This window comes from Ochotona princeps, chromosome 22, assembly GCF_030435755.1.
Source record: "Ochotona princeps isolate mOchPri1 chromosome 22, mOchPri1.hap1, whole genome shotgun sequence".
NCBI classification, from domain to species: Eukaryota; Metazoa; Chordata; class Mammalia; order Lagomorpha; family Ochotonidae; genus Ochotona; species Ochotona princeps.
Genome location: NC_080853.1, coordinates 33,354,703 through 33,382,392, shown reverse-complemented (window position 1 = coordinate 33,382,392; position 27,690 = coordinate 33,354,703). Strand labels below are relative to the sequence as shown.

General features: G+C 40.2%; 1 protein-coding gene across 1 annotated transcript in view; it reads right to left on the bottom strand.

Annotated features, from left to right (window-relative positions):
- Positions 1-2,701: 2,701 nt before the first annotated feature.
- The window catches only part of HAO1 (hydroxyacid oxidase 1), a 49,586-nt gene continuing 24,597 nt past the window's right edge, over positions 2,702-27,690 (bottom strand). Inside the window, exons 4-8 of the mRNA XM_012929286.2 lie at positions 21,155-21,330; positions 12,957-13,048; positions 5,567-5,725; positions 5,390-5,459; positions 2,702-3,221 (exon numbers count right to left, since the gene is read on the bottom strand). Of these exons, the coding sequence (XP_012784740.2) occupies positions 3,151-3,221; positions 5,390-5,459; positions 5,567-5,725; positions 12,957-13,048; positions 21,155-21,330 (568 nt within the window). The 3' untranslated portion in view covers positions 2,702-3,150. The remainder of the gene's footprint in view (positions 3,222-5,389; positions 5,460-5,566; positions 5,726-12,956; positions 13,049-21,154; positions 21,331-27,690) is intronic.

The following is a 27,690-nucleotide window of genomic DNA, read 5'->3' as shown; positions in this document are numbered from 1 at the left end:
TCTGAGGAGTGTTCACATATATGTTATATCTGTAATCATTTATCCAGCTTTGCTCTTGGGTATGAGAAATTTATATACCCGATATATGCAATTTATATTAAAAAGGGAATTTGACAGTATCATCAATTGACTAAGGAGCAGCTGATATTTTCAGGGAGTCTTTCTGTGTCTAACCCACAGCTAACACCTGGCTCCATCAGGAGATCCAAAAGTCTGTTTGAACAAGCCAGATGGGTGATTCTGACACACACTGAAGTTAGGGACACTCTGTTGCTGTGAGTACATGAAATACCATCCTAGCAAAACAGAAAGCTTGTATTAAACCATCTATCCCCTGAGACGTTCTTCTACAACATACTGTAAGAAACCCCAGAACAGAAAATAAGTTGGCTGTCTCGATGAAATTCAATCAAATTGTAATTAACAAAACCCCATGAAAAGTACAAGCAGTCAACTCCATTTTTCTTTTCCATCCGTAAGATTCCTTTAGTTCTAGTTTTCTTACAGCTGCTTCTTGGTCACTCTTACACATACACACATACATACACAAACACTTTGTATCTTGCTGATGATAAACAATCAAATAAAGAATTCAGATATTTTCCAACTCCAAAGATATAAGTGGAAACCAATAATCAACAAGGTAGTACAGTTTAGGGGTCATAAAAATATTGGAAAATTAAGAAACAATTTCACTAATCCAAATTTTCACTGTCATTTTCATAAAATATCACCTGTTAATTTCCATTTTCTGAAGAGTTATTAGTATTTTAGCAAGCAACCATCCAATACCATGTATGACATGGTCAAAATAGGCTTTGGGGGTCCAGCACGCTAACCTAGCAACTAAATTCCTTGCCTTGAACTCGCTGGAATCCCATATGGGTGTCAGTTCTAATCCTGGCAGCTCCACTTCCCATCCAGCTCCCTGCTTGTGGCCTGGGAAAACAGGAGAAGATGACCCAGAGCCTTGGGACTCTGCAACCGTGTGGGAGACCTAGAAGAGGTTCCTGGCTGCTGGCTTTGGATCAGCTCAGCTCTGTCCATTGAGGCCATTTGGGGAATGAATCATCACACTGAAGATCTTCCTCTCTGTCTCTCCTCTCTGTATATCTGAATTTCCAATAAAAATAAATAAGTTTTTATTTTTAAAAATTGGCTTTTGTGAATTTCCAGAGCCAAAAACTCAATCCAGCTCTCCCAGCAGAGACACTGGGATTTGATCACATGAACACCACTTGAGCAGGAGTGAGAGTCAGAGACTGGACTGCAACCCTGACAGTTTAGTATGGGATGTAGACATCCTAGGCAGTGTTTAACTTGTGTAAAAAAAAAAAAAAAGAAAAGAAAAGAAAAAATACCCACCACCAAAATAGATAGAAGGAGCCAGCAGCCAAGGCATTTATGAATCTGTTTGGGGAATTGGGGAGGAGTTGTTTCTAATACATACCTATTCATTAATGTCAACTGAGAAAAAAATCACATTATGTGACAATAATATACCTTCTTTGCATCTGAAGAAAAAGTTAAGAGGCAACTATTCCTTTTCATCAGAATAAGTGTTCTTTCTTTGTCATAATGAGATAGAATTTCAGAGAGAAAAACTGCTTGTATGCCTGCTAATGTGTAGAAATGCTCCCGTATTGAGGGAGACAAGAAGAGCCTCAAAATCACGAAACAGAAATCGCACTGAAACATAATAGCATAATCATAGGTTAAGGTAACTATTATCCCCATTGTTTCACTTGATACCTCACAGTGTTTGAACAACCAGAAAGATGGTGAGAAATCTACCATCAGTTAACCTCCGATGATTCCAGTGCTTGGCTAGACATTGAGGAACAGGGCTTCATGAGCATACCCCAGCGCAGAAGCCAGCAAGCCGTATCTAGAAGGGGTTTCCATGCTTGAGACTTGAACATGGTGGTTACGGGCTTGAAATATTTGATCACTTTATCCGTGAGTTTTTGTTTTCAAACTGTAGTTCAGTGAGATGATGGACTATGTGCTGGGGGCTTGGAGCTTGCAGTATCCACTGTCCTGCCATATCCTTACCTTCCAAATCCCCAAATGAGGTCTTGCCTGCTGGCTCACCCAAGCTGCCCAGGGTTCATTCTTTTCCACCTCTGCCAGATCCTGGCATGGGCACAGGAAGGGTGGAGGCAAGTTCCAGGGAAGGACCCCAGCATCTGAGAGGGTACACCCTTACCCCCTGGGTGTCTCCACGACAAGGAAACATTACATTAAATACCAAGCACATCATGACAGATGAAGAGAAAAGTTGTAGGGTGTTTTTTTTTTCCTTGCTGTTTGAACAAGAGGCCCTTGTGGTCCTCACAAATAGTTGAACTGGCTCTGTCTGTGGCTTTAAGTGAGAATGAAGCAACAGGATTAAGAAGAAAAATTCCAGTGTAGTAGAATTAGCAGGGCATGTTCATGGGAACAGAGAGAATTCAGATCTAGAGATATCATTGGTTGAATCCCACATTCCTACAAACAGCACAGATGCATTCTTTTGAAAACGGTTTATTTCTTTCAGACACTAAATATTTGATTGGAGTCTAAACTCAGACAAGTAATATTGCTTCAGGTGATAAAACAAAAACCAAGTATAGAGAAAAAAATCACAATTTATCACCATCCATCCCAGTACAACCCAACACAACCTCCCCAGTGTCATAAGCCTAATGCCCCTCTTTCTCTAGGCATTCCTAGCAGTGGGGCCTGAGCTACAATCAAAAATTACTGTTTTGACTCTATCTAACATAAGGCCGGTAACACACAGTGAAATGATTCTCTTTTTACCTAAGTGTTCAGTACCTCCAATTTTACCAAAGAATATCTTTTGTTTTCCAGTACCCTAGCCTGCCAGAGGATGACGTTGTCTAAACACATTTTCAATGTTTTCTTTTTAACAGTTAATATATTTCCAGGATGCAAGTCCATTTCTTTCTAAAAAGGTTCCTAGGACACCCATTGAAAAGTCAGAAGCAATGAAGTTAAAGGGATTGCTATTTTGTTGGAGAAGAACGACACCCTTTGTATCGAAGTGGGGAATTACAGCCTGTGGTCAACCTCTGCACAGTGTCTCTTTGTCAAGTAATACATGCTGTAAAAAAAAGAATACAGATGGGAAAATATTGTGCAGTGTCAGATCTTGGAAACAGCCAAAGGATTTTTCCTCACCAATGTCTTGTCAATGACTTGCACATTCTGGCACCCTGAAAAAATAATGCATACATTTAATATGAAATGAATGCAATAATAATCAGGCAGGTAATCGTTTTCCCAAGGAATGTAAAACTTGACAAATGTAAGGTTTATGATTCAAGGTAGGCTTGCCAAATCTTATGTGGCAAGAGACCATTTTTATTACCTAAACAGTCCTTAACACAAAATGACTGGCACATATTTTTATTAACACAAAGAGTATATTCTTTCTGCCACATTTAATAGTGAGCCAGTGACTGAAAGCTCTCTTTTAGGATATGTCTGTAGCCAATTAGAATGCACAGGGAGGATTCACAGAATGGCATTCTTCTCCAGGAAGCTCTGCCTGCAGAAGTAAGAAGACCATTTATCTCGGGAGTTTCATCTATGCAGACAGCTCCATCATATGTGTCGCAGAAAATCAAATGTCTCTTACCTTCAAAAACAGGGTAATTAACTCAAGGCCATTCTTAACATCTAGAGGTTCATTCTGAGTTACATTCAAAAATAGTCGCTGTTAACCATGGCATGTATTCTTTCAATAAATATTTATTATTTTCGTGCCAGGCACTGTTCTAGACCCTGGAAACACTGTCATGGGGATAATAAAGAACATTGCCTCACTACTCTTCATTTTACAGGGTAAGACGACAGTATGTAATATATGCCATTTTTAAAATAACTCATATCACAGTTGATATATAGAAAATGACAGGTGCTGTGGAAAATAATAAAAGTAGGGATAGGAACTGAAGGTGAATGGAAGACGGATTAATTATTGTAAACAGAGAAGTCATTATGAGCCATCTTGAGAAAGTGCAATTTACATGAAATTTTGAAGGGTGTGGGAAGTTATTCACGCAGCTGTCTGAAGGAAAAGCACTGCAGGCACATAGAGTAGCCAACTCCAAAGCTGTAGGACTGAAACACGTCTGACATGGCCAAGCAACAACAGATTATACGGTGTGACCTGGGTGGCATAAGAAAAGGTGGCAGTTGTAGGAGTGGTGGTTAGAAACATAATAGGGGTCAGACCACAAAAGGTTGTGGGAACCATCGTAAGGACTTTGTTAGTTACTCTGAGCAGGCAAGAGCCACTGGAGGGTTCTCAGGAGCCAAGCAGCATGGTCTGAATTAATACTTCAAAGGAGCGTTCTGGCTGCCCCAACAGATCAGAGGTGGAAGCAGGCAAGGATGGAGGGGAAGACCCCAATATTCAAAAGGAGGGAAGTGGTGGTGACAAGGATACAGAGTGAGGCAGGGCAGCTTCTGAGAGGAAGGGAGAGGAAACTGGCCAGTGCGATGAGTAAGTGCTGTCAGATTCTGATTGATGACCAAATTCCTGGGAATGTGCGAATGTAACAGAAAAAAAAGAGAGTCAAGGGCAACTCAAGATTGTTGGTCTGAGCAACTGAAAATACGTATTAAGATGAACTGAGGTGGGGAGACTGCAGATGGAGCAGGCTTAAGAGAAGAAGTGAACAGGTATATTTTGGACAGAATTTGAGCTGTCATTTAAACATCCAAGTGCAGATGTTGACTAACAGTTACATTTATGTTTTAAGAGAAAACACAGGATACAGCATTTGTCATTAATGTACTCGGAGTCATCAAAATATTCTTAAAAAGACTATCAAAAATACAGGTTCAGTGACTTCTGCAGACATTGCAGACTGCAGAACTCCTTAGCTCACGGTGCTCTGCTCTGGCACTGTGAACAGGGCATCCACAGCCTAGCGGCTACAGTCCTTGTCTTGCATGAGCCAAGATCCCATATGGGTGCCGGTTCTAATCCCGGCAGCTCCACTTCCCATCCAGCTCCCTGCTTGTGGCCTGGGAAAGCAGTCAAAGATGGCCCAAAGTTTTGGGACCCTGCACCCACGTGGAAGACCCAGAGGAAGCTCCTGGCTCCTGGCTTCAGATCGGCTCAGCCCTGTCCATTGCTGCTACTGGAGGAGCGAATCAGCAGACAAAAGATCATTTTCTCTATCTCTCCTTCTCTCTATATATCTACCTTTATAATAAAAAAATAAATAAATCTTTAAAAAAATATGGAGTCCACAGCACACTGAGAATGCCCCCAAATGAATCTGTCTTATCCTCATTGCTACCTTGTCAGCAAGCGAACTTTAAGACCATAAAATCAAAGAGCCTTCCACATCAGAATGTTGAGCCTTACCACTCAGAGCCATAGCCAACCGGAATTCTTCCCTCAATATCTCCAGGACATCATGGACACCTTTTTCCCCCTAAGCAAGTGGAAAGGGAAAATGACTGAGTCAGTATCACCATATCCAAGTACTTATTTCACTGATGAATCATCCTGTTGTATACAGATAGATCTTTGTCCAATTACCTGGAAAGCTAATCCCCAAATAATTGGTCTCCCCACAAACACAGCCTTGGCACCCAGGGCCAGAGCCTTCAGGACATCAGTGCCTTTTCTCACACCTCCATCGAGGAAGACTTCCACCTTCCCTTCCACAGCCTCCACAATTTCTGGCAGAGCATCAATCTGTGGAAAGAAGAGATCAAGGAGGTGACACTGGACTGCTGCTGAACTGTTATTCGAAGACCACTGATTCACCCAACCAGGACTGAGAGTGCAGGAAGGTTAAGTCAGTTCAGGGCTACAATAAAATCATTTCTTTAAAAAAATAAAAATGAAAAAAAAGCCTAATCATTAAGAATGCAATACCTAAATTTGGAATTGGCTAGTTTATTTTCTTTGAAAGTCCAATGTTTTTCTGTTTCTAATCATCAAGTAAAAAGTTCATGCTTAAAAATTATGAACATTATTTTATAATGTTCTCTAGAATTTCACAAAGTTTATGAAATTAAATAAGCCGTCTTGATATAAATTACTCTTCTCATTTGTTCTGATTCATATTCAATTGATAAAAGAGCAGTGGCATATTGGAGAAATAATAGATTTCCCCATAAAACATACTTTGTATCTGGTCAAATGTTTGGTGACATTTTTCCTGGTTTTAAAGGCATATTATTACGTATGTATTTAATTAATTAAGAGATAGGTAGGCCCAGGTGAGTATCAGAGACTCCCAGAGGCACACAGACTCTGCTCTTTCAAATCACATTACTATTTCTGATCCTTTACACCCTCTGATTATACTTGCTTTCCAAGGAAACTGCACAGCTTTTCCCAAGAAAAGAAATCAGACTGTGTTTCTCTTCTTGACTGTGGCCTTGGAAGTGCCAATAACATACGAGCATGGATGATGGAGGGCTGTTTCTGGACACAAGCCTTTAGTAAATTCCTGTGATTCTATTTGGCTTTGCTTTCTTTGTCATTTTCCTTCAGAAGAGCATCCTCCTAAGTTACTGCCACGGGTGTCACACTCAGTAAGTGAGCCCCACTGGACTTGTAACAGGTAGCACTACCAATGAATAGAATCCCTATTGATATACCACAAGTAGACCCCACTAACACACCACAGGTAGACCCCCACTGACACACCACAAGTAAATTCCCATTGACACAAAGATGAACAGATTCCCATCGACACAATGTATCAAGGAAATACATGATAGTTGGTTTCAATCACTGAGTTCGGGTCTTTTGTTTTCTAGCATCACGAGGCAGTAGCTAATTCAATTGTTTAATTCGACATAAATCTTTGCATTCAAGAACAGAAACGTTTCTTGTAGGTGCAAACTGGTAGAAATGATACAAAATCACCCCTAAATGCTTAAATTCAAAATTAAGGCCATGCCTCATTAAAACTGCATTCCACAGAAGCTACCAGATGGTCAAGTGCACTTTTTCCAGGAATAATTGTGCTGATGTCACTCTGAAGCTTTCCCACTTCTCCCCTAAAATTCTAGATGTCAAACCTAAACAAAGTTTTATGTAAAAGACTGAAAACCAAACACAGCTACAAATGTGGAGGAAGTGAAGAAGGCAGGACTTGGCATGTGGTCCCTAAATGTTTGGCAGGTAATATGATTTTCCCCTTTTCCTTTTGGCTTTTCTGCCTCGCCAAACATGCTCTGGGTCCATTTACATATGTCCCTTTACATAGTCCTCCTTTTACATTCAGGCAAGTTACATCAACAGAAAAGTGCTACAATTTCCAAGCGATGAGTCAAGTCATAATTAAGCATATTTCCCTATTTGAAACCAGAACCAAAGAAAAATATTAGCTAGCTTGGATTCAGTATGATTTTCAAAGTAACACAAATCAGGTCGGTTCAGGTTATTTCCAAAGTCTAACCTAACCTAAAAGTAAACTAATATAGATACTTTAAATGTGAATCTTGGATTTTAAGCAGCTCAGATAGGAATTCTGTGAATGAGAGTGTTCTATCCATTGCCTAACTTTCTTAGCCTCTGCTTTCTTTCAGTAGCTGCAGTTCGATGACATGCATACTATGATTCTGGTCAAAACACACCAAAGACGTTCACTCTGGTGTGGACCTTTCCAGACTTTCTTGAATGTTATGCATCTCTAAGAGCATTTACTTCAACTGTTCTTTTCTTTATGCTTCTTTAGACAACAAGAAAACTCCACTGGAGTTTACCTGTAGCGAATAAGGTAGGACCCATATTTGGTATTTCTCACTCATTTTTCCTTATACTGCTTTATAAAGCACTGTGTTAAGGATCTAATATGTTTGATGTTCCCATATTAGATAATGTAAGAGCTATAAAAGTCATCTCAAAGATCAGACTTACAAAAACAATCTCCTGTCCAATTCCTGTTCAAGTCATAGTCTTTCAAAATGCTCCCTACTCACCACTCCACAGAGCATTATTCCCATCCCCATGGCACCCACTGCTATTTCCTTGATTTCTGACATTCCAGATATGGAATCCTTTGCTCAACACAAAGCAGTTGAACATCATCGAAGTCAGGTAGAAGGAGAACTGCTGTAATTAAAAGTATAAGAATCCGAGCCCAGGCACTGACCGTGAATCCTCTCCTGCTGTTCTTGCCCACACTATCCATCACAGTTTTCCAGACACCCCTGGGGAGTGTCTGGGAAGCACACTTTAAAAAATCACTGCCTGCCGCCCATTTCCATGATTGTTGGCCATTGCGAAAGTGGTTGCAATAATGTCCCCCTCTATCTTCACTGCCTTGAAACATTGTGAGTGGGGAGGCTGCTGTTTCTGAGGCCCAGCAACCTGAGCTGGGCTGTGACATGGGTTCCACAACAGAATGTGAAGGAAGCCTGCACTTGAAGAGGTTTTGGGTGCTCCTGAGCAGACCTGACGCCTCCCATGGCCAAGCCCAGCTAACGTGCTGGGAGATGCAAAACGACACAGGGTGGTCTGTGGAGGACTTCCACCCCAGGATGTCCTTTTAGGTTTGATGGCAGGACCCAGATAAATATGAATGGGCCCAGGGAAGGCCAGAATTCCCCTACCCCTAGCTGACCTCATCCACAAAACCATAAAATGAATAAATGGCTATTGATTTTTCAGTCAGTAAATTTCAGAAAGTTCTGCTGGACAGCAAAAGCCTGCGAATATATCAAATATTTATTGTAGACAGAACTGCACAGAATCCTTTGTAAAAGAAAAAAGAAAATCCCTTCTATCTCACCAAGCATGCTCAAGGACGTAAGAAACACTGACTTAACACCCCAAATACTTGTTCTATGTTGCAGTTGTAATTTTCACTGGGAAAAAAAAGCCATATTTTTTAAGCTTGAGGTAATTTGGGTTCAGTTAGCATCAAAATGAAAATATGAAACTACAAAACAATACTCAAGATACTCCCTTTAGATCTCAGTTTGCAAAACTCTAGTACCGTGGATTTTGGAAATCAATATGATTCTACAAGGTAACTTCAAAAATTTATAGAAATGGAATTACAGTTAAGACTATTTTGGTGCAAAACATCTTAAATGCATGTAAATGAGGAGTTTTCAAAAAGTTCATGGAATTGTGCATTATTTTAAAAAATGGTCTCCAAGCTCTTGTACCAAAATAAACTTTGAATTCAATTTCCACGACTTTTTGAAGTACTTTAATGCTAATTTTCTAATTTTTCAAGACCACTCTGAGTTGCGTTATTAACACATGATTGGGGCTTTGAGATGTAATCTTTTATTATTATTATTATTATTATTATCATTATTATTATTATTATTATGGAGTATAGCAGAGGCCTGGCAACCATTCTCATAAGCAATGGATTGAGATAAAATGAAGCTATGTTTTGTTTGTAAAGACATTTATGGTTTTATTGATTTGAAAGGCAAAGTGAGAGAGAGACAGAGAGAGAGACAGAGACAGAGAGATCTTCAATCCACTGATTCATTCCCCAGATGTTCATGGCAATTGGGGCTGGGCCAAGTGGAAGCCAGGAGCTCTTACATCCACACAGGCTTCCCATGTAGAGGTAGCAGAGGCCCAGGGACCTGTGCTGATGGTAAGGTGCAGAGGGCAGGAAACTGGAGTGAGAAGAGCCAGACTCCAGATCCAGACACTACCACACTGGAAGCAGGCATCACAAGCATCATTTGAAAAAAAAAATTTTTTTTTTTTGGCCAGTGCTCCCCGCAAGATGAACTGAACTTCAATCCCCGTTTGAAAATTCCTGGGGACAAGTATTTCTCCATGAAAGGGAACTCTGACTTATAGAAATGTTGAAGTCATATAATCCATCCACTTCAGTGCTACAGGCAACCCAGCACCCTAAAGAGGCCACTGCTTAAAAGTCTCCGTGACCGGCTTTCCCTCCTTCACTCCTCCAGAAAAGCAAGCCAGAGAATGAAGCCCAAGACTCCCATTTCAAAGCTCTCCCCATGACATCACACTACTTCTGTGGCAGCAGAAACTTGAAGACAACCATCTTCTTGTGGCATGACAACCTCCTTGAAGCCATCTTCTGCTCACCTCAAAGCCACACACATGGAGGCAGAGCTACCTCTCAACATAAAATGCATCCCTTCTCACATGGCCCTCATCATCAAAGACCTTAAAGTTACTCTGGAACATGCAGCAAAATCCAAGTCACAAATTCCACCAAGGCACACAGAATGCAGATGGCAAGGTCATTGTTTTTAAAAACAGTCTCAGAGACCTCAACTCAAAAAAAAAAATCATTTTAGATAGTTTCTATATCCCCTTGGCCAGAAAGAAATAATAAACTATACCATTTAGATGTTTTTCCCTGGAAATTTAGTTTGATTTTGGTAGATTTATATTTTATTTTCAGAAATCAAACTTAGGTTGGCCCACAGATTAAGTACGTCTTCATACACAAGCACGGCATAAATCTAAAAAATAAAGCAAAATAAAAATCATTGACCTGTGAGCAACTTCTCCACTCTGCTCAGAGGGCTTCTCTTTCCACCTCTATTGAACTGCGGGCCACATTTATTATCACCAGTAATACATGTCAGGGAACCAAGCTGAGTTGGAAAGGTCTGATATCTTGAAGTTTCATGAGCTTAAACCGTTGTGTTATCCTACAGTGTACACCAACATGTCTACCACTAGGGATGTAGGAACACTGAGAGCTGATAGCACCCATGGGTATTCCCCTGCCTTGGTTTACCGTGCCATGAGCAACCACACCATTGGTCTATGGAATGAGCTGAATCAACCTGCTGGTTCAATGAAATAATCATGCAATTGTACTTGGCTAACTTACTTGTTCAAATCTATTCCGGTTCCTTGAATAAATTCAACTTGTTATCCCATTGCAGCCATTCATAAAAAAAAAAAAATAGGTGGTTGAATGGTTCTGATCAAAGAGGGATAATAACAGAGGCAAGTTTGCCCTAGCAGTCAGATGTCTACAACCTACGTCAGAGTACCTAGGTCAGCATCAAATTCCCGACTCCAGTTTGCTGCTAGTGTACAACTCAGGAGAGAGCAGGGATGGCCAGGACCTAGACTGAGTTCGTGCTTCCCAGATCTTCGATTTGATCTGGGCCCTGCCTGAGCTAACCTGAGCCTCACAATCATGAACCAACAGATGGGGGGTCTCTCTTCAACTCTTTCTCACTCTCTCTTTCTCTCAAATTAATGTGAAAAAAAAATTTTATGAGGAAAGGAAAATTAGTGAGTTTATGGCCCCTTTTGGAGTGATCTGCAAATCCATCCACATTGTTTAGTAAATACAATTTTCTCAACTTTTTACATGACGCTGATTTTCTTAGCTCATGATAACCAAATTACAAATTATTACAATTTAAAGGGAATAATGAAGTCTACTCTGTGATGATGAAACTATGTTTTGGAGTACAAACTGATTCCCTCTGACTCTCTGCTGTCAGTTTCTCCCTCCGACTTTTCTTGGCTATTATTGTCAAGACCACCTGTTCAGTTTTCCAGCAAAACCTCATTTATGAGATTCACGGTTGGAATCTGACTTTGTGGCACAGGAAATCAAGCTGTCATTTGCGTCCCCAACATCCCATACTGGAGTGCCGGTGAGAGGCCAGGCTGTTCAGCTCTGACCCATGTCCAGCGGAAGGCAGTAGATCGCAACTGAAGTGCTTTGGCCTCTGCCAGCAACAAGGAATTGCATTCTTGATTCCTGGCTTTGGACTAGCCCAACACCAACTGTTGTGGGCAGTTTGAGGATCTCTTTTTTTGGTATGTTCCTCCCTCCTCACTGTCACTTTGCCTTTCAAATAGATAAGAGAAATTTTGTTGTTGTTGTTGTTGTTTTTTAAAGAACAAAACAAATATCCGCAGCTGCTGAATTCATGTGTCATTGATGTTGCAAATCCTATCACGCACAACATTCAAGAACTTCCTTCTGCATCCATCTAAGCGGGTGTTTTTCTCATGACCTTCAATACTACCAGACACTTCAAGCAAAAGAGACTACTTGATATAAGTACTACAAAAAACACCCCTCACTTGTACCTACTCCACCTTGAAGTTCAGAAATCGAAGAGTGGGATTCTGCATGAGGACAGAGCAGGCATGAAAATAGCTGCCACCTCGCTGTCTTGTATACAAGAATCTTGGCGCAGTCTCTCCATATGTGGGAATCACTTTTTAACGTCTCATCCATAACTTACAATGCCCCTGCTGGATCACAGATCTATGGAATCCATGCAAGACTGTGCATCAGTCTCCAGGCCTTTGATCCCCTTCTGGATCCCCAGTCCTTGAACTTGCCCCAAGCCTCTAACAATCTTGTCTTGGATCCTCTTGGCATTAAGCGCTCACTGCTGCATTCTAACTCAGGCCTACACCTTTCAGCACAACTCCGCTTGCTTTATATTTAGACACTGAATTCTGATTTGTCTAAAATACGGTACACATTGCATGAAAACCACAGCTACACGCTGGAATCTCCTGGATAGCTTTAAAAACCTTGGTGCCTAGGCTCTCTTCTAGAATCTCTGATGAACTGATCTGGGGTGCAGTCCTGGCACTGGGATTCTTTACACAATCTCAAACTCTATAAAAGGTTTTGTAGTTACAGCATTCTGTTCATGGCTTCGGACTTTCATGGCATCACCTTTAATAACTTTAATTTATATTCTATCTATGGTTCTATCTCTGGTTAAGATACATCCTCATAGTTACATTACTTGACAGGAACTCTGATAAGTGTACAAAAACATATTTATGAAGTTAACTAAAATTGAATTTATTAACAAATGTATATAGTTAAGTGTCACTAAATTTAAAATCCAAGAAATTATATATTACTCAAAAGCACACATGAAGAAGAGACAGAAAGCAATCAAAATTATGATAGAAACGGGAAATCCGAAGAGAAATGCCAGTACGCAGCAACACTCACGGTGGCAGGCACACCATCCAGTTGCCGAGCTCCGTGATTGGATACCAAGATCCCATCCAATCCGTGTTTCACGGCCTCTCGGGCATCATCACCTAGATAGAGTAAGACAACAATTTCAAGGGTATTGTCACATGGCTTTGGCTTTAGCGTCTGCAGGTTCATTGGCCAAGGGAGGCAAACCCCAAACTGGGACAACAGCTGAGGGCTAGGAATTCATTCCAAGTCTCCCCGTGGGTGACAAGTTCTTGGGCCATCATCTGCCAGCTCCTGGGGTTCACATAGCAGGAAGCTGAGATCAAGAAGCACAGCGAGGCCTGGAGCCTGGTCACTCAGGTGGGGGCGCAGGCATCCCAAGGCATACAGTAACCATTGTATCAACTGCCCATTCCAGCTCTAGTTTTCTTCTAAAATTATGGATATTTGAAAAGTGTTAAACCTCTCTATGGACTGAATGCTCTGTTTCCTTTAAGAAATAGTAGGTCAAAGCCATGAATCTCAAAGTGATGGGCTTTGAAAGTGACTCCTATGGACGGTTATTGGCATTAGATAAGTTTATCTAGGTAAGTTTATCCCTCATAACAGGACTTGTGCCCTCGAAAAGAGACACTGAGAACCCCTCTAGTTGTTTTTCTTTCCTTTTTTTCCCTCTGCTTATTTGAGACACTAGAATATTCTCAAGGTCATCAAATTTTTCGATTATTCTGCACAAACTATGGAAGTCACCTTCTTCCCTTCCTGGGGACAAAACCCGGGTCCTTGCGTCCTTCCTGCTCTGTTCTGTAATGGTTACTCTCACAAGGCCCAAGATCTGGCTTCAGTCTCCAAGGGCTGATTCTTTTCTTTCTGGGTTCAACATCCTGTAGCCTTGTGTATGTCCTTATTTGATTTATATTCTCATTTTTTGTAATACATTCCTTTAGGTTTCCTGCAATCAGGTAAACTTTTTAGAGCACCTGAATAACCTCTCTAGTGTTGGAATGATAACTGGATACTGGGTATAATACTCAAGTTTAGAAAATTCCTCAGAATATTAAATACATGACACCATTGCCTTCTGCCATCACTTGTTGACACAGACATTAATGTTGGTTTCACTCATATTTCTCTACAGGTAATGTATATATTTCCTCTATTTCTAACAGATAACTCATTTAAAATCTCAAAATAAATGTAATAAATTGTAATCTTTTTCCCAAAGACTTATTCACCAACACCCAAATATTTTATCTGACACCCCTAACAGGTGATTAGTGGACATTTTTAAGTAGTCTTCATGTATCTGATTCGGCTAATCATATTTTTCCATTTGTCTTATCACTCTTGTACATATTGAGAAACACCAACAACACGTGTTCAACCATTTTATTTCTAGGATCAGAAGGCACATTGTTAGAAATGAAAGTTCATTCTATGCTTAATTTTCCTTTAGAAAAGAAATGAATGTCATATATTTCATCACAGGGAGATTGTTTGCTGTACCCTGCTTTTGTTTCCATGGGAGATTTTATTTAGGCATAAACATATTTTCAAGTTTATCATTTGTTTTTTCTTGTTTTGGTTCTTTGCTTTGGGCTTGCCTTTTCTACAGATTTATCTCACACTTTCACATATGAATGTTTCTAATATGCTTTGTGATACTAAAGTTTCCACTTAAAAAAAAAAAGACTGAAGAGCTGCTATGAGATTCCTCGACTGTTTTGTAAGTCAATTTCATTTCTGCCAAGTCTTTGCTTGGAATATAAATCGCTTTTTTGGATCTCCCTGTGGGAAAAGGCAGGAACTGTCAAGTAAGAAAACGGGTGAACTCTGAGGTCCTCAGGTGTAGATGCTCCCACCCATGTGTCATCTCAGCCCATCCATCTGCTTCCTTAGAAAGGCCCAGGCTACTACTGTCTCAAGGAAAGGTGAATGCCAAGCTTTCCATTGTTGGCAAAAAAAAGGTGAAGAGTGGGCAACCTGGACAGCTGGCGCAATAGTTTCATAAAAGATTTTCAGTTAATCACATTGCATTCCGCAGCACCTTCCCAGCTCTAGAACCCAGAAATGTTATCACATATTTTACCACTGCGGCATGCAGAGTCCCTGAGAGCCTATTTTTAGGGTCATTTTCTTTGTATGCCCACCCTCTTTTAGTCTGTTCCCTTGCATTTTGTTTCTTCATAAGTTTGATGAAATTTCTTGAAATTTTCCTGTTGTCATGTCTGTTCTGTAGCTTTAATGTACATGGGGTCTTGGATTTGATGAAGGTTCATATACGGTCACTTTATCATTCTGAACCAGACGTTCAATGAATTACCTTTTTTTTAAGGATTTTTTTTTTTAATCAGAAAGTCAGATATACAGAGAGGAGGAGAGACAGAGAGGAAAATCTGCCATCTGCTGGTTCACTGCACAAGTAGCCGCAATGGCCAGAGCTGAGCTGATCCGAACCCAGGAGCCAAGACCTTCTTCCAGGTCTCCCATGTGGGTGCAGGGTCCTAAGGCTTTGGGCCGTCCTTGGATGCTTTCCTAGGCCACATGCAGGGAGCTGGATGGGAAGCTGATCGTGGGGATTAAAACTGATGCTCATATGGGATCCTGATGCGTGCAACACAAGGACTTTAGCCACTAGGTTACCACTCTGGACCCAATGCATTGTCATGTAAGACATACTTTGCAAATGGTTCTATAAAGGCCAGCATTGTGGCCCAGAGCATGAAGCCCCCACCTGTGATGCTGGCGTCCCCTATGGGTGCTGGTGCTTGCCCTGACTGCTGAACTTCCAGTCCAGCACTCTGCTCTTGGCCTGGGAAAAGTAGAAGACAGTACATGTGCTTGGGTTTCTGTACCCAGAAGAAGCCCCTGGCTCACCCAGCTTCAGTTTGGCGCAGCCCCAGCTACTGCTGCCCTCTGGGCAGTGAACCTACAGACGGAAGATCTCTCTCTCTGCATAGATAAAAGTCTGACTTTGATAGAAATGTTCTAGATATGTGAACACCCATATGATAACCAGCAACCATGTGTAACCATTGAATAAGTCAATGTGACGGTGTGAGTTCAGATGCAGAACGTTACTTTTATTTAATTCTAATTTACTTACATGGTTATATGGGACTACTGGTGCCTGTATGTAAAGTACTCCTCAAATTTCACGTTTGCATGAGTTTCTTTATTCCAGCGTAGAGATGCTATTGGGTCTATTACGCATAGATGCAGTATAAATAATATTAAACAGCATAAAGTGTTTAATTAAGCTAAGCCATTGGACCACTTGGATGGCAATCTAACATGGGCTACTCATTTGGAAAGCAGGAAGTGACTTGTCTTGTCACCACCGTCCTACATCAGCAAATGAGGACACCACCTAAGATGAGTTTGTGGATTAAATGAATGGGATAAGTGCCTAGCAGGTGCCTGACACATGTTGAGCGTTCTATCCAATATTAACTGTTATTGTTATTTTCATCTGGCGGATCAGGGAGTTTAAACTAGAAGATGAGTAGGCAGAGGAAGATGTGTTTGCTGGGTGCTTTTGGCAAGTGTATTTGTGTTCTGTTTATAATGACAAAGTTTCATCCTAGCAAAGATTACAACTATAAAGGGCAACCCAGTAGAGGTACATGCTACTTAAGCAACAATTTGTTATCTTCCTTCATTTTAAGTGGTTATTCATGTCCTCTAGGCATAGTGTGAACATAGTAGGAGATGACAGAAGGGTTTGCTCAAATGATGGGGTTATGAATTGCTAGACAAGCAAACACAGTAAGAATAACTTGCAAATTCCCCAGTTTCACATTATCAAATTGTTTTAATTCGGCATATTTTTCTTTTTAAAAATGATCTGTCTACTTATCTGAAAAGAACAGATTTCATGAATTTTACACAGAGCTTTAGAAAAATAATAGCACCTCTTTCGTTTGCTCCTTCTTCCCCACCCTCTCTCTTTCTTCCTTTCTTCATGTTATTTTAATTCTTGTGATTATACACTTCCAATTTATATTATAATCACAAGCTTAATCCTTCACAGAATAAAACATACAACATGAAACAGAAAGACTCCCATTCCTAATGGAGCAAAGACTATAAACAACAATCAAATCTCGCCAAATGGGCCAAACTGGAAACCATAATGCTAAGGGAAATGAGCCAATCCCAAAAGGTTAAATACCACATGTTTGCCTTAATTTAAGATGATATGATGTTATGTATAACATGTTATGTTTTGAATGTTATATGTTGTGTATAAACTAAAATTGAAGTATAGGTGAGGTGGTCACAGAAGGTGGCTGGGAACCCGCATTTACTTTTAACATATTGGTTACTCATTACTATGTCAATTAATTCCATAATGATGTAAATTTTTGCTGATGGTATGTTGGAGCTTTCAATTGACTGGGATGATACTCTGCTGGCTCTGTCATCAGACCAGAGAGGGTATACCTAAGAAACCGTTGAACTTGACGGGACAATAAGATGCTGGACTCTATGTTTGGTATACGCTTGCAATGGGGAAATCTCAACTGAACTTGAACTGTGGTTATGCAATAAGGTGGAGGAATCCACCATGGTGGGAGGGTTTGGGGAGGGGTGGGGAGAACCCAAGTATCTATGTAACTGTGTCACATAATACAATGTAATTACTGAAGTTAAATAATAAATAATTAAAAAAAAAAAACAATCAAATCTCAAGAGGTTAATTTCACTCATAGATTTTTTTTTTTTTGTCTGAATGAGAAAGTCAAAATGTTCTGACTTGGAAAAATATCCACACACCTTTTCTTTTCATTAATCCTTAGAGTTTCCTGGTGTGACATTCCATATATACTATTCCAAGCAGTCACTGGTCGGGAAACACAATAGACATTAGCACCATTTGCAATATTATTGCCTTATTCCCACAGTTTATTGCAAAATACCAATGCCAAATAAAAGTGTTCAAAATTTACCCTTATGCTCTTAAATCTTTGGACTCAGTGCCCTTTCTAAAGTGCTGGCTCAGAGGAGTTTAGTGATTATAACTTAACCATGAGGTGCTTTAAAAGTGTTTACAAAACCATGTGTTCTGAAATAAGTATGTATAAATTTCAATTTTTTGACAGAAAAAAAATCACTTAGCTCTTTTTTCCATAAACTTTTTGAAGTCTCCTCCACATGGAAGCAGTTTTGAGCACAATTCACAAACCTTGGATAAATATTCTTTGAAAGTGTCTTGAACAAATGTGTATATAAAAGGAACTAATTAGAGAATAACAACAAAGAAACCTCAGTGGTTATAAGTCAACTTCAGCTGAAAAGGGGGAGAAAAGAATAAAAAAATGAAGAAAGGAAAGAAGGAAGGACAGAACTAAAATGAATTATGCTTTTACTCATACCACCTATTTGCTTATTAGTGCGAATTCTGGCAAAGACCAGATTCTCCGATGAGTATGCTTAGAGCTGGTGCTCATGGGACAGAGTTTAACCACAGTCAGGGATTATAACCTGCATTCCAATTTGTGTTCACTAAAATGAAATTCTTAAAATGGTGGTAAGGGTAAGACATTTCATCTACATATTTCTGGTTGCTCATGACTTTGGTCCTGCAAACTTCTGGATTTTCTGGTAAAAGGAAAATGAAAGAGGATGGATGCCTTTCCTTCAATCCTTCTGAACAAAGACTTGTGAACTATTAAGAACTGAATCTCCCAGCACTGAATTGCCCACAGCTTCCCACTTCCAGACTGAGTATATGTGTTACTTAAGGTAGTTGTTGTCATAGAGATGATTCTTGTTTGTTAAATAAATAAAACAGATAGTTACAGAAAGTTAGCATAAACTCTACATGAATAAATAAGTTATTTCCTTTCAAATGTTAAATGCCCCAACTTCCCTTTGCTTTCGGAACTCTAGCTATATAGAGTCACATAATTTTCACTGAGGATCTGGCTCAGTAAACACTATTGTTATTCTCTATGGGCTATACATTATGAAACCATGTGGCAAGCCAAGGCAAATGCAGGTGGGACTCAAAATTCAGTAAATCTACAACAGGCTAATTTTTAAGTAGACAAATACATATGACCTGTAAATGGTTTTATAAACGTCAAAATGGCCCTTGGCAAACAAAAAGGTTGGTCCATGCCTATAGAACAACTTCATTTTCACCTGGGCATAGAGCTCCTCAATGCCTTCCCTAACAGCACTGTTGCCACCTGCATACATGACATTTGCTGTGCAAAGCATGATCTCTTAAAATGCTAATATGATAAGAACACTGACCTGAGGAAGAAATATCAGTGGTTCTTAACCACCTTCCCCTGTCCATTCTGGAGAATGATTTATATATTGCAGAATTTATTAGTCATAGTTGAATCATTCTGTCAGAATTTCAGTCTGAAGTGTACTCTGTTGATTTGATATCGTAAAAACCCAGCATTATATTTCAATTTGAATTGAAACCTTTTCTAACCTCCTGTTGTGTCATTGTTCAACCCATACTTTAAGCCATACTCATATAGATTTCTATCACATCTTTAACATGTAAAGTCTATTTGTATATATGTCTCCTCTAAGAGCAGGTTCCTCCTTGGGTAGGAAATTAAATTACTTTTTATTACAACTTGGGCACACAGCAAGCAATATAAATTCCTGTGGGACATATGAGGGAGTGAGTACATAAGAGGCAGATGGAAGAATGAGGGAATGCATGGGCCAGCATCTTCGGGCTGACGGTCTTTCGTGCAGATATCTGTATGTGGCCAGACGCGACTGCACTAACCATCAGGAGTACTGATACTGACGCAAGGAAGATGGGGGAAACTTGTTTCAGACAGTGTAAATCAGGACACATTCAGTGAATGACAATTCCCAGAAGTTGTGAGCCAGGATATTGACAAATAGGAAATAATGTATAATATTTTTAAAAGTATAAATCAATACAAATTTGGATATAAATATATTTCTATTTCCTACAACCCTTGTTGAGCTTCTTCTCTTACTGTTATAAGCTTAATTGTCACATGCATAAGTTTGAACAGTCAAAATAGCATGTCTAGAGCTTTGTAAGTAGGGGCCACTTGACTCACATGTGTTCAAATAAAACCCATACAGAAGCTTTGATGCTAAGTCACTGTTAGACTTTCAGACAAACAAATAGATTCTCTCCTCCCAGAATCACTCACTCAAACATTTCTGTTTTAAAAGAAATGTTTTGGGCAGTTACTGACATAACCATAATTTTTTCAAAAAATACATTTTCAAAGAAAGGAAAACATTTTTGTGGGTGGACAAATTTACACTCCAAGATTATTGTAATCATCATGTTCTCCCTATGGGATTTGAGTATGGGCAGATGCTGGGGATACAGCAAAGTTCTGAGATGCTCACCACTTGGTAATTGAGGATTTTACTCTCCTGCTCAGCCATTTTCTAGGGAGAAGTAATGTGGGTTTTTACCAAACTAAAAATTTAGTCATAACAATTTGTACTTGGAGAGAGGAAAAGAGAAAATGCTCTAAAACCCAGTCTAGTATAATACATTCTTGGGACTTCTCTTTCGTCTTGGAGCAATTGTCTGTGTCTCTCCAGCAAAGCAGTGAATTAATGATGTTGTAACAAGATTTTACTAAGCCTCATGCTTTAGTAACAGCTCCCAAAATAAGGCAATGGCATCCCAATACTTTGAAAAACGTTACCCTCTACTTAAGAGTTTTTCTGTTTCAGAATATTACCTAAGATGGACATGAAAGGCATTCGCTAATACTGAAAAAAAAATGAATATTGCAACATCTCTCTTGAACTCCATGTTAATTTTCCCTGATTAGTTATTTTCCTTTTCAAATAAAACCAAGGGTAGGTGTCCGGAATAGTGGTGATTTTCCCGCTTGCTCTGTGTTGGAGCAGCTCGTTTAAGTCCTTGTTCTGCTGTTGATGCCAGTTCCCAGTTAATGTGCACCCAGAAAGGTGGAAGATGGTGGCTCAAGCAGTTATATCCCTGCCACCCATGTGGGATACTTGAATTGAGCTCCTAGATTTCAGCTTTGATCCCAGCCAGGGGACAACTGGACAGAGGACAATTGAATCAACAAATGATCATTCTTATCCTACCGTGTGTGTGTGTGTGTGTGTACATGTGTGTCTGTATGTCTTCCTCATAAATAAATATGTTAAAAGCTCTATCATGACCCTATTCACATTTAATGATAAAGTCAATAAGGATTTAAGAAGGGAAATCAACAGACCTCTCAAAATGCCCTTTGCAACGATTGGCAGTGACGTCAGTTTTCTCAGCCATTTGATGTCTTCCCAGCTGATAGAAGGATCAATGGCTTTAGCCACATAAGCAGCAAGCCCACTGGTTTCTCCAAAATTTTCCTTAGGAGAAAATGCTAAATCACTGGTTTCAAAATTTTTCAGCCTGAAATAATGAAATACACACAATAAGAACTTTCCCGCAGTTAGACGCGTCTTTAAAATGATTTATTCAGTGATAAAACTTACTCACTTGGTAATGACTGGCTCTTCCCTCCTCAGCCATGGACAGTCATGCTACATGGTTTCATGTAGGACTTCAAGCTAAAAGCAATGGCCTCATGGTTTGATTGATCAGTAACATTTACTTTACATTCTACACTATGTCCATTTAAAAAAAAAAAGAAAAACTATCTGGCCATGTCAGAACTTCCTATTTTTAAGCTAGTTTATGGATTTAGATACTATATTTGATGCAATGAGAATTCATTACTAAATATTTGAATGTGCTGTTTAATTTAAAAAGGGCTTTCGTAGGCCAGTATTAGAGCAGCTTTTCCTTAAATAACTTTCAGAATGCAAAGTTAATACACCATGATTCTTACCCTACATAAAAATTGAAACAGAAGTATAGAACAAGATGTTCCACAGGGGAAAAGAAAGAAAACCTGATTTATGCTAACATCTGAGCCCCAAGGTAGGGTCTTGACTTCTAATTACATTCTCATAGATATCGGTTCCATTCAGACCATCTAACTGACCACAGGAGACCTACTTAATGTTCTTGGATAATAGTCTATGGCAGGTTGGAGCTGCAATACCAGGGTTATCACCTTCTGGCTAGTGTCACTATTGACCCTTGCTCTCCTGGTAGTAATCTGAAACAGGGAAGAAGCTAGAAATGTTTCCCAGCAAGTGAACTGCTAACTGCTGTGTTTCTCCACTCTGTGGATTTCTTCTGTCTGTGTTGAGTACTTACTCTACTTTCCCTAGTTACCCAGATGACTTTTATAAGGGCATGTGCATTCCAATGATCAACACCTTCATTTTGATCCCTAAGTTGCTGCCCACGTAACAACACACTAGACAGGGAAGTGTCTGGAGTGTTGAAGTATAAACAACCCAGCACCCTCACCTCTAGCTAAACTGCCTGCAAGATGAATCCTGCCTGACCTTTCAGACTTCTCAACCAGCACTAACCTTTAGTGCTGAAAAAAAGTTGGAATTTTGCTTGCTGCTTTTTCTGGCTTGCACTGTGTCCTCACTTCCACTACAAATGTTTCCTTCACTTTCCAACGAGTTTCTTACTCCTAAATCACAGCTGCTGCTGCCTTCTTCTAGTTCTAACTGTGCCTTCCCAGTTCAGCCTAGCTATTTCTTTAACTCACATTTAAGTAATTTTTTTGCTTGTTTTTTTAATTATTGGAAAGGCAGATATGCAGAGAGAAGGAAATACAGAAAGATATTTCACCGAATGATTCACTCCCCAAGTGACTGCAATGGCTGAAGCTGAGCCCATCTGAAGCCAGGAGCCAGGAGCTTCTTCTAGGTCTCCCATGTGGGTGCAGGATCACAAGGCTTTGGGCCGTCCTCTACTGATTTCCCAGGCCACAAGCAGGAAGCTGGATGGGAAATGGAACAGCCAGGATACAAACCATCACCAGTAGGCTATCGTACCAGGTGCACTCACATCTAAGATTTTGTGGCTGGCCCACCCTATACCTGTAATCTTTTCTTTTTCCTGAAGTTCTTAACATCCTTACAAGGTTTTGGCAGCTCCCCTAAATCAGGGCACAACCTTCTCTCCCCGAGCCTCTGACCACCAGCTGAAAAGATAGCCATTTTGACACACTATGCATGTGGCAGGCTTCCCCAAATCCAGCTGTGAATGTCACCTCCTGAAAAGCTGTTCTGAAGTGTGACAGTGACGTAGATGTACCTTGCTACACTGCATACTTTAAATGACCATCCCTGCCAATCTTCTTTTGAGGTTTGACGTTCAGCTGATATCTGCTCTCTGGCTCTGTGCTAGCTCTTTCTTCCCCCGAATAGACTCAACAACTGAACACAGTAAAGACTTCGGGACTGTGACTATTACAAATCCTTACATATATCCAGAAGTCTCCTACTAAACTATTTTTTAAACAATTTTACCTACCCTTAATGCAAAGCTATGTTTGATGGTTTTTTTTTGTATTTTAGTGTATTTCAGCTAAAATTTTGAATGATACAACTTGAGTGTTATACATTATCATAAGATGATGAACGTTGATAGTCCATGTAACTTAAAACCTTTGGCAAAATTTTCCCATTGGACAGTTATTCCTATAACTTAATGGATTGAGAAGCCCACTAAAGATTATAGAAATTCCAAAATCATTAAAGTTACACAGATGCATATAAAATTGTCAGTCTTTGGTATAGATTTAGCACAAAATGGGTGAATATTTTGTTTTCATCAAACCACTTATGGTTGTACGTTTTGTCATACACGTTGGTCTTTGTTGATTACTCTAACTTGAATGAACTCAGATTTCTGTTCAAAAAACATATACTGCTTGTGGAGATCATTCCATTACTTATACATGATATCAAATTCCAAACTTTTAAGTAATATTAATCATAAGGAAAAAGTCAGTCTTTTGATCACTTGCAAAACTGGGGAAGGGGGAGGGACAGGAAAAAAAATCTGCGTGCGTCTACTCTGCATGGCCCACGCCCATCCCAAACAAGCCACAGTGTTCAGCAGGGGTGAGGTGAAAGGGTGAAATGGATAGGGAAAAACAGAAACACGGATAAAATTATATAAATAACGGCTGTTATTCTTGGATGGTGACACGCAGATCAACACTTGAATGAATGTTGCCATACAGAAATCTCAGCGCACAATGAAGCCTTGTTGTTACCCTAAGACTTTGTTCAAAACCAGAAGCCAAGAAAAAGTTTTCAGATATCTTGACAGAGACCCACGACGGAGTATTTTACCAAAGGCTCCGAAAAAAACCTCATTGAAGGCTATTTTTATTCAGATTATGACATTTCTACCAAAAAAAAACACTTAAATCAGCTTCTGATAACCAAAGTACTCCATTTCCTAAGGAAACAGAGTGGCAACATCAGAATAATAACATGATTTCAATCAGAATCACAATCTGTTTAAAAGGAGAGAGACAGAACTCCTTCGTTATAAGTTACTCATTTTGCCCAGAATGATCTTTAAATATACTGTATAACCTAATACAGGAATTGATTTCATTTTTTGAAAGCCAGCAATGCAAAAATGGCAATACGTACTGAATGAAGTTATACATTATTAAATGAAAAATAATACTAGCAAATATTGAGTAAAATCTGACATTGCTTATTATAAATATTGACAATTTTTAATAAAGTCATATCCCTATGCTGGGGAAATAAAATAAAATAAAAAATGACCAATAGAAGCTACAAAATAATGATACAATACGAAAAGAACTTTAGAATCCATCTTTGGATTGGGGTATGGGTCACCAGGCTTCAAGTCTTTCTTTAGGAAAACAGTTAAATTGAAACCAAACAGTCACAAATTTTTTTCACCAATATGGCCAGGCAGTAAGAAGAAATGTTCAGGCAATGAACTTCAAGTTTGAGCCAGCATCCTGGTTCAACTTGTTTTGTGTGATATTACCTTGAGAAAATGTCACACGTTACAGTGTATTTCTATGATGAATCCAACAACTACAGATTGAGCACTTATTAATTGCTAATATTTGAGATATTTAGGATATTTAGAATTATTTTGAAAAAATCTCCCAGGATAAATACAACCAATAAGAAAACGATAACTGTTAAATTTAAGAACCAGAGAAAGAAAAACATTGCCAGGCAGAATTAGAGTGAAGTAAACTGGCAGAGGCTCCAGCTGAAATTGTAAATACTAAAGGAAGGTTGGCCTTTTCAGAAGCTATTTCAAGGGGCAATTGTTTCTTCTTTGCTATTGCAACAAATAACCGCAAATGGGAGTTATATATATAAATACATATATTTATACACACAAATATAAATATATACGTTTAGTCCAAGAAGGTTAATGCTGGACCCATGGACTCAAGTGATGTATATATGCATACATGGATGTATGCACAGATGTATATATACACACATACATACATATATTCTAACATATATACACTCCAAATTATATATACATATATGTGTGTGCATGCGCATATGCATATGAACACATATATTCAACATGAGCCCCGCTGCACCACACTCAAGGTGTCCACAGGCTGCGTTCCTCCTTGAAGTGCTAGTGGAGAATCAATTTTCTTCCCTTTTCCAACCTCTGAAGTTTGTCAGCCCTCTGGTTCCTGAGGACATCTCTCAGACCTCTATTTGTATCATCTTACCTCCATTGATTCTGACACTTATAACTCCCTCTTTTAAGGGTCCTTTTAATTACATGAATCCTTGTCAGATAAAACAGAGTAATTCCCCCCATCTCAAAGTCCTTAAATTAATCATTTCCATAAAGCCTATTTTCCATGCAAAATTGCCACACTTCTCAGTGTCAATATTTTCCTAGCCAAGGGACTGAGAGGCTACCTAGTCATATATCAACATCCACCAGTCTCTATCCCCTTCCTGCACCCCTCCCCTTGATCAAAGAAGTCTCCATTCTCTGCCATCCATCTTACAGTGCTTTCCCAACATGGACACAGGTAGCTTCATCCCTAGTGTGCCAATTTGAAAAGCAGCTGATGAGGTACTAACTGGGAATTGGGATGGGGCAGGGATGTCATAGTCGGAGGGAACAGCTGATGGCAAGATTCTGTTCTCCAGCCATGGTTGGCAGGAAAGCCAGAGTGGCAGGGCAGAGGAGTGAGGCTGCAGATGCTCATCAATGAGGCAGAGAAGTAATGGGGTCCAGCTCACCACAATCTAATGGGCCACTTTCATCATGAGAGCCCTGGGAAGGTGGTAGAGACCTACTCTGTGTTAGTGTGAGCTCTGTCTGCTGGAATGAATCATTTTGAGGCTTAGGACAGCATCAATGGGCAAATCACAGAAAGTGGAGCATGTTGATTTAGGCAAAATCAGAAATTGAGGGGTTTTCTCCCTTTTTAAATTTCCCTGGTTTTGCACTGACAATGCAAATGTTAACTAGGGGAAAAGGAGCATCTTCAGGGGGTTGTGGAGAAAACAATAGGTCCCTGGGGCCAGAGTTGTAGCTGTTGCCTCAACACTGTCATCTTGTATCAAGCACGGATTCAAGTCCCCGGCACTCTGCTTGCTATCCAGCTCCTGCCAATGCACCTGGGAGGCAGTGGAAGATGCACCAAGTATGTAAGCCCCTGCCTCCCACGTGGAGGACCCAGAGGGAAAGCCCAGTTTCTGGATTTGGCAGACAGCCCAGCCTGGCAGTTTCAACCATTTGAAGAGTGAATCAATAGACAGAAGACCTTTGTTACTCTCCCTCCTCACTCACTGTCACTCTTTGTTATAAACAAATAAACAAATATCTGAATGTCAGGAAACAAGGAAAGAAAAATAAAAAGAGGGAAGGGAGGAAGGAAGGAAGGAAAAAGAGAAAAAGCAAAGACACTCTTAAAAGTCCTAGGAGTCAGGCTGGTCAACTGGCTTCATTCCCCACTTCTTTGCAGGGCTGATGAGAATTCTTCTTACTCCCTCTCAGCTTCAGGAACTTCCATGCCATTTATAATGTACACTCATACATGTGTTTTGTATATAGACCAAGCAGAGATTACCGAACCCTTTAACTCTTGCTGCTCCCTGATGCCAAGAGCAGAACCCTCCCCCCAGTCCAACAGGGGAAGTAGCAAGGGCTGGAAGGAGCCACTGCTTTACTGACTCCTTCTCTTCTGGATTTCCTGCCTTCCCTGCCTGCCAAACCTCACTTCTGAAAAAGCCAGGCTTTGCCTTCCATGAGTCAGGTCAGCTGCGGAAAGAGACCGACTTCCTATGAGGCTGGACCAGATGAGCTTTTGGGGCACATGCAGCCTCGAGGGGAAGCCTGCACCTCCCATTGGAGCACCATGCCACGGAGAACTGAACGAGACTGCGGGACGAGGTGACCAACCAGAAGCTGTTGACTGCCCCGATATCTCCCAGAGTAAACAGCAATACTTGTGCACTCCGGGCAGCTGGGGTGCATCCAGGGCGGTGGGGGGAGGGGAGGAGTTGTGTTACTCATGTTCCCCACAGGCTGGATCTATTGCCCATGATGTGTTCATCTTGAAACGGGAGATGTGACAAACAGCGGGGCAATGGCGGCCACTCCTGTGTACATGAGCAGCTGAAAGGGGTCTTTGTTTCCCAGTCCTTCACGTCATCTGGGCAGGAGCCCAGGAGCAAAGAAACGAACAGGGGAAAGAAGCATATGAGCCTTCCAGCTCCTCCCGGAGTGCCCCAGCCAGAGGTTACAGCAGTGCCATCTCCCCATCTTTCCATACCTCTGGCAAATGCATTTTGCTATCCAGAGCAAAAGAAAAAAGAACGTTTCTGGAAAAAAAAACAAAAACTC